Source organism: Dreissena polymorpha, chromosome 14 (assembly GCF_020536995.1).
Source record: "Dreissena polymorpha isolate Duluth1 chromosome 14, UMN_Dpol_1.0, whole genome shotgun sequence".
Lineage (NCBI taxonomy): Eukaryota > Metazoa > Mollusca > Bivalvia > Myida > Dreissenidae > Dreissena > Dreissena polymorpha.
The window spans coordinates 36,514,618-36,522,503 of NC_068368.1; the positions used below are offsets into that span (position 1 = coordinate 36,514,618).

General features: G+C 34.6%; 2 protein-coding genes across 2 annotated transcripts in view; one reads left to right on the forward strand and one right to left on the reverse strand.

Annotated features, from left to right (window-relative positions):
• The window catches only part of LOC127857730 (endothelial zinc finger protein induced by tumor necrosis factor alpha-like), a 67,134-nt gene extending 59,821 nt beyond the window's left edge, over positions 1–7,313 (reverse strand). Inside the window, exon 1 of the mRNA XM_052394386.1 lies at positions 7,290–7,313. The gene's annotated coding sequence lies outside the window, so the exon portion shown is untranslated. The remainder of the gene's footprint in view (positions 1–7,289) is intronic.
• On the forward strand, positions 848–2,191 carry LOC127857733 (uncharacterized). Its single transcript, XM_052394388.1, has 2 exons — positions 848–1,266; positions 1,719–2,191. Exons 1-2 carry the CDS (start codon positions 959–961, stop codon positions 1,972–1,974), a joined length of 564 nt encoding a protein of 187 aa, XP_052250348.1. The 5' UTR covers positions 848–958; the 3' UTR covers positions 1,975–2,191.
• Positions 7,314–7,886: the final 573 nt, after the last annotated feature.

Here is a 7,886-nt window from a genome sequence, read left to right on the forward strand (position 1 = left end):
CGGTGCGATAATTTCAATAACGTATGTGCAAGCCGAATATTTATCAAATTTAAGTTATTCGAAACGATTTAAACATTCTTACTTTAATATGATTGCAGTTTGGAGCGGCTGTTAAAATATACTGCGCACAGTACAAAACACGTTACCTGACATTTAATGATTAAGGCATTTCATTTTTCAGAACGTTTACTAGTAATTAATTAAATAAAAAAGACGATTTATTTACATGCTAACGCAGTGTAATTGTTAACAGAGATTCATTTTCTTTTTTGACCAGTATCAGAAAGTCCCCGGGAAGCACGTTTTTTTACATGGCACTGCATATGATGCAATAAAAACATTTCTTTGTACATGTATCGTATTGCATTCAATCTAAATTTAAATTCGCTCGTCCAATGAAAGCTCTGCCCCATAATGCACTGTACTCTTTACACTTATGAAAAATGGCGTATGCATATGGTTGTGTTGATCACGATACCATATTTTATTGTCCTTATCCTACTCGAAAAATATGTAAAAGCTATCAAGATCTTTTTTGTTAGAACGCAGTTGGCGATTTTGCAAACGAGTTTATAGTAGGTGTTGTGTAACAAGTTGGATTTGCTAATTGTACGTAACAAACCTACAGCAAACATCAAAACAACGAGCGATTTCATTTTCATGATGTAGTAAGCGATTAGCTCTTCGAATTTTCAACTTGAAAAAAAAAGATTTGTTTGCAATCATTTCACATTTTGCCGGTCACCAGGACCGACATTCTTGTTAAACCTGCCGGACCAAATTGAAATCTGCCGGTCAGGACCGGCGGACCGGCAATTTCGCCAAGCCTGAGAATTGTGTCTTTTTTCATCGTAGCACAACTGCAGCCGCTGCACTGAAAGAGTGTTCAAAGGTAGTTGGGGTGCGATCAGTAAAATTAATCCAAGATGTCAGTACACGATGGAACTCTGCCGTTGATATGTTAGAGCGTTTCCTGGAGTTGCAACCAGCAGTGTATGCTGCTCTCATGAGCAAAGAAATTCGTTCAAAGGAAAAGGATGTTACAACTTTAACTGATGCAGATGTGACCCTCGCTGAAAATGTAATGTCTGTTCTCACCCCCCTCAGAACAGTGTCTACAGGTCTCTGCAAAGAATCGTGTCCAACTGCGTCCCTGATTTTGCCTCTTCAAAAGAAGCTGTTAGAACAAGCCCTGACTTTCAATGACACAGACACGCCAGCAATAAGACAGCTGAAGCAGACAATTGCTGATGACCTGAAGCCAAGGTAACATTGTAGCTTAACTTTTTGGTGCTTTTGATTTCCAATATTCATAAGAAACCCCAACAGTTTGTTTTAACCCATTTATTAAAGCTCTTTTGCATTGAAAGCCTTTGGCTTTTATCTACACTATCGAGTCCTTTTCCTGGGAATAAAAGTATGTGTTCTCCATGGAGGAGAATCGGAGATAATGAAACGTTGAAAACGCTACCCGAGTAGGGATCGAACCCACGAACTCCCAATTACTTGGCGGACACCACATCCACTACACCATCCCGAACAGTTAGCATAGGCTTTTATACTATAGCAAAATATGAATGATTGAATAAATGAGAAAGTCACCAAAACACTCCAGACAAGTTTATACAACCATTCTATCACTATCTCGGATCCCATGTTTTCAGATTTAAATGTCTTATTACTTATGAGGATTTAGGAATGTGTTATTTCTTATTCAGATATTCCAGCGCCAGTGTGAAGATGTTTCTAGAGGAGGTTGCTTTGCTTGATCCTAGATGCAAAACATCATACTTGTCAGACGCTCATGGTCTCCTTGTAAGCAACAGGGTCATTTCTAGTGCTGCAAGTCTAGTACCTAGCGTAGTGGATGACCCTAGCCCGGACTCATCACAACAGAAAGTCACTGGTATTAAAATTGAGAAAGCATTTAACAGTTACATGTATTCAGTAATCAGTAATGTCACTTTTTTGTGAGTAGTGTGACTGACATTGTTGCACTAACACAGTAACACTCACTTTATTGTTTTTAGATATTAATTAATAATACTTTTTTAAATAAAATATAAAGTATTTGTAATTTATTTAAAATCAGTGAAAGTTATTGATAAAGCGTATAGCTACTAGCTAGTAGTTAGATACTAGTTACTTAGTATTGGTCAGAATACTTGTTCCACACAGGCTAATCCCAATAATAGAGAATACATTTAAAATATCAACATATAGTCACACATCAAATTAATAATTGAAAGCATTTCAATTTTTTAGTAAATGACTAAATGTTATGTGTGACTATGTGTTAATAATTTAATATCACCATTATCATGAAAATAGTATGATACAGAACACACACATGATGTAAAACTTTAATATTATAAGTTATAACCATTATTATATTTTTTATAACACAATATTATTTCCATTGGTTTGCAGTTCTAGCTGACCCTAGTGAGGGAAAGCAGATTTCGATTAGAGCAGGTGGCTTAGCATCCTTCCTGAGTGATGTCATGGCTGTTCAACCTTCAAAGCCTACCAATGCAGTTCCTTCAGGACTTCAGCGAGCTACAGAGGAGATGTTTCAGTATTTGAAGTGTGATTTATTGGGTTTAGAACTTGACCCACTCATTTGGTGGAGAGAACATGAGGGTAGTTTGCCACTGTTGGCTATGCTTGCACGAAAGTATTTGTGTGTCCCAGCTACGAGTGTCCCCTCTGAGCGTGTTTTCAGCACTGCAGGGGACATTTTAAGTGCCCAGCGTGTAAGCATGGACTCGGACAAAGTGGACATGCTAATATTTCTTAAGAAAAACATGAAGTAAAGTTAAATGAGTTTTTTTAACAATTGTGTTATGTTACATAGTTTAACTGTTAACTGAGCAATAAACATGCTTTAAACATACAATAGAAAGGTTATGTTCTTTAAATTAAGTTGGTTTTGGTGATAAGCTGGTGATTAATAATTCTGGCACAAGTTAGCAATATATCGCAATATATTGCAATACGGGTTTTTGAACTGACAATATATTGCAATACGGTTTTTGGCGTATTGTTGCAGCCCTATACATTGCAGCATAATTTTTGCGCGCTTGTGTCGGGAAATATATACATGATGACTGTATATTGGAAGCATTTGTAAACGTCGTGTTAACAATTAAAAATTGTAGTGTGTTTCGGATTACTAATTATTATTCTCATTTGGAAATTTTACGGAACATTATTCTTGTGTCATATGTGTTATGATTTAAATATTAATTTGTCAAATGTATTATATTAGACTAATTCATATTGTAGACGTACCTGTGAATTAAAAAACATTATTTTTATACGTATTAATTTTCTATACAATTATCTTTTTTATACATGTACCACAGTATTTAAACAATTAATTATAACAATGTTTTTATTTTTTGGCATGCCCAGCAGCACACTGCTAACGCGGCGTTGCGCGGCGGTCACTGATAAGAACGGAAAGTGTCTGCATTTACCGACTAGCCTAAAGTAATACCTCCGCGGGAATAAGCGAACGCGGCGTAACGCCGAGCGTTTTATCGAGTTCACCTCGCTCTTCCAACGCCGCGTGAACACTCGCTAGCAGAAAAAAATATGCGGAGGGAGCGCGTTTTTTGGGGAAAACGCGTGGAGTGTACTGTATGTAAATATTATTGCAATCTGTTGATATTAACTGTCTGATATTGGGGCTCGAATGTTGCGCACCAAATTCCTTGCGCATCAATATAGACAAAGAAGGAAAACTCTCGCTATTAAAAAGAAAGAGTGGACTATTGAAGCCAAGAGTCTGCCAAAGCAAAAATCATCAAAAGACTCTTAGGCGGCAATTTATATTGACTACTTCTGCCTGTTGGCTACTCCTATAAATATGAGGTCGATTTACATCGACCTCATATCGTTTAACGTTATTTTGCAATAGCATCGTTCCGACATGAATTCATGTCGGAAGCTTTAACGGCATAAATTCATATATCAGCACAGAATAATCATGCAATAAATTATTAAACATAAAATATAAACATTATTTTATTAATTGCATTAGAAAAATGTTTATACAAACTTACAAGTAATGATAGTCCAGACCTTAAAACACTACCACTGTTCAAATTCCATATTGTTGCCATATAGCACTGTGTAAATTGAAAGTTGCATAATGTTACCTCATTGGTCGGTTATAAATACATTGTTTCTCTATATATAGTATTCGATTAAGACGAAAATAATAATTTACGTGGAATGTCATATTAGTTTTCCATTAAAACTTTGATCTTGCTGTGTGTGTTTATGGACGTTATTAATTATGTTATACTTATTTTTGTATTTCATTAAGAATTAGAACGTGTAGCCCTTTTTGTTAACTGTTTTTAGCAAACGATTCGCGGCTTAATAAGACACGGAAAATAGTTAAAGCGACACTTTCATTTAAAGGTTTAATGTGAACAATATTAAATGAAACCTTTTTTGGTATTAATATATTTTATTGACATGTTAAATTCGATACTTGAAAAGGTGTTTAGTCTTTAAAAAGATGTCGCTGATATTGTTAATCTCAATAACTGTTAATATGCTTAATGTTGTGTAAGAAATTGAATAGTTTCACTGAGTTTTATTCCCGCCTAAAATCCGATATCGTAAAACGCGCAACGGTTAAGAATAAGGTCTCAATAAGTTTAAGTATTCAGATCTGAATATCAGCAGCTGTGCCAGCTGGGAGCCCCGTTTTTTTTTGTTTTTTTTACCTTTAATTGGAAATTGAAGGACAGCAATTGGGAAATTTGTATCTTTTTCGTAATTGGGAAAGTGCCGTTTACCGGTACTTTATAAAGAAGGAGGAAAATCGCTGAAGAAACATGGCAACATTCTCAGAATCATCACTGCTATATGTGTAATCACCTAACAATTCATCTAAAAATAATTTATATATTTGAGTTGAAGACGATGTACTGTTGTATAAGTCTGAATAAACTATCTGTCTGCCTGTCTAAATCTAAGCCGTCATCGTCCCAGTGAAAAAAAATCTGATTTTGAATAGTTGGACATGATGCCCTGATGTCAAAATACGAAATGACCCGCGTAACACCGACCGTGATTTTCAAGAATCTATAATAAATTGATAATTTAAGGTAAATAACATTTCATATAATTATACATAATTCCCTCGTTGATAATTAACAGCAAACGATTAATGTTTTTGACACCCATTTTATTTCAAGTATGCATGCAAAGCCGAATAAAATCGAGAGGGTCCGCTATATACGCTGTTTCATCATAAATTTAACACCCTTTCTGTGTTATAAACAAGAGCTGAAATAGTTAATTTATTAAGATTTATTTATAATAAGCTTTATTGATATGTTTCGTGAACAAAATACTACAATATATCATAAAAAATATAATAATCATGGCAAAGGAAATTCAATGGCCGGTTTCTAAACAAAAGCATAATCGCCGAGACCGTAGCATCAGTTCAGTGCGTTAGGAACGCGCGCTACTTTCTTCCGCCTTCATTCCTTAATTACTTTCGTTTTTAAACAATTTTTTTTCTATCGTATACAGAATTCTATTCTCCTAAGCAAGATGTAATTTTTAAAACTGAACTCCAAATATAAACGCTACAAATTGGTATTAAGCACGAACATGTCAACCGTAAATCTAGATTCTAAAACTCCAAAACGGTATGATATTTGAAAAAGTTAAAGTTATAGCTCGCCGGGCTGTCGAAATCAGAAGAAAAACTTAATATATATTTATATATCTGTTTACTACGTAACGTAACCTTTCTAATGATATATAATTTGTCAAAATTGGCCGAGAAATGAAACTATAATTCAACAAAAGACGTGAGTGGGTACATCAAAATGTATAACCTCGGCGCTTCGCTGTACGCTAATTGTACAAAATCGATAGCCACCATACGGTAAAACGCGCGGTGGTAAAACATAAAATGTTTATTTCTTGTGTTTATCTCGCTATAAATCCATTAATAACAACGTGAATATACTAAAACATATATTTTTGAAAGAGGAATTAATAAGCAACAAGATAACGTATAAACCAATAAAATCGGATGAATAGTTTTTGCATAAGATTGAATTTACTACAGTAAGGGTCAAATACTCGATTCATCTCCTAACAATATACACTCCGTGATACAACTGGTAGATTTAACACACACATATAGGTTCCATTTAATTAAAGAGTACAGAAAGCTAAAAAGTGATGTGGTTTGTTGTACAACAACAATTGGTTATGTGTAACCTATTCAAAAAATAATTTCGTTCAAGATATTTCAATGTAATTCTATAAACGACAAACACACGAAGTGTGTTGTGTATGTTTATTTTTAAAAATGTACATAAGTGGTTTAAAAGCACAATTTTTACACATTTAAAGGTGCCTTTTCACAGATTTTGGCATTTTTTAACTTATTCATTAAATGCTTTATATCGAAAAATGTAAACATTGGATCGTAAAAGCTCCAGTAAAAAATCAAGAATAAAATTAAAAAAAGGAAATGAACATTGCCCGGACCAGGTTTCGAACCAGTGACCCCTGGAGTCCTACCAGAGTCCTGAAGTAAAAACGCTTTAGCCTACTGAGCTATTCTGCCGAGTACACTTCCTCCACGTATTTTATACCTTATATAAGCAATCTTCGTAGTTGCACAAAATTTAACGACAAAAACAGAACTCTCCAAATTATTCAATCGTTTCGCGTTGCAACGCTTTATAATTTTTAGGTTTTAAAATCGTCAAAAGATGCATATAATGGCTATATTAGACCATGGTAAATGTTCAGTATTACTCTTTCCTCACAAATATCATAACTAAAACGAAAATTTGCGAATCTGAAACAACTTTTTTCAATTTTGTCAATTTACCAAAGCGTGAAAAGATCCCTTTAAGAGGTAATCGCTCACATATATGTCTAATTAATGATAATTTTATGCATTAGCAAAGATTTAACGAGAAAAACTGAAGTTTTAGTTGAACTCAATTTGCTATAGGAAAACGACGGTAGCCGTTTAGACGTAAGCGGGGTAGCTTACGTCTAATTATTTGGACTACCTGTGGGCCGAAAGAGCCTGCTACCACAATTGGTGATGTCTTTACATGGCTGATATAAAAACGTCCTGCGCATGCAACTATTTAACGCGGAAATAAATATTTACCTTTATGTGTGAATGTTAGATTTACAGCAGTAACAAAACAAGCAAACTTTATCTCGCTGATATTTACATCATGGCGAACAAAGCCCGCAGGTCGCCTTTTAAAATTACTGACTGGTTTTCTACTGTTGCTTCCAATCACTGCACAACATTAACATCAATTGAAACCCGTCTGTGAATTTTTAGCGTCGGTACAGGGTAATATACAACTTCAAATGTACGTGGTTTAGCATAACGCAGATCCTCAAAACGCAAATGCAAAAACTTTCAGACAGAAAACCAAAAGAAAATCGAACAGTGAGAAATGATAATTTATATGCGAATGTGAAAGGGTGTATATATAAATATATAAAGTACCGTAAAACAGCATAATGGGCATTTGCATAATGATGTTCAATCAGTTTGCAAAGTATATACACATGCCACTTAAAGTAGGTGTGATGTATTTTTCCTCTGTTGGCCAAATCAAAGTATAATAGCAATAAATTAAAGGGCTAGTTAATTGATCCATAAATAGTTTGGTATAATTAGATATAAGCACTTTAATAAATTGACAATAAAAATGGTATATAAGGCTAAAAAAGCATTTCATATCATTCCCACAATGTCAGATGATACTTGTGTTGGTTGTAATGTGCGTGCTCGTGTGCGACATTAACGTTGCAATGTGATTCGTGCTCACGTTTGCAACACAGAGCCTGCGAGACTGGTA

Excerpts from the sequence above, each read along its gene's own strand:
- LOC127857733 (XM_052394388.1), top strand. The coding sequence starts at position 959 with ATGTTAGAGCGTTTCCTGGAGTTGCAACCAGCAGTGTATGCTGCTCTC. Across the intron at positions 1,267-1,718 it reads GCTGATGACCTGAAGCCAAG|ATATTCCAGCGCCAGTGTGA; the intron begins GTAACATTGTAG and ends TTTCTTATTCAG.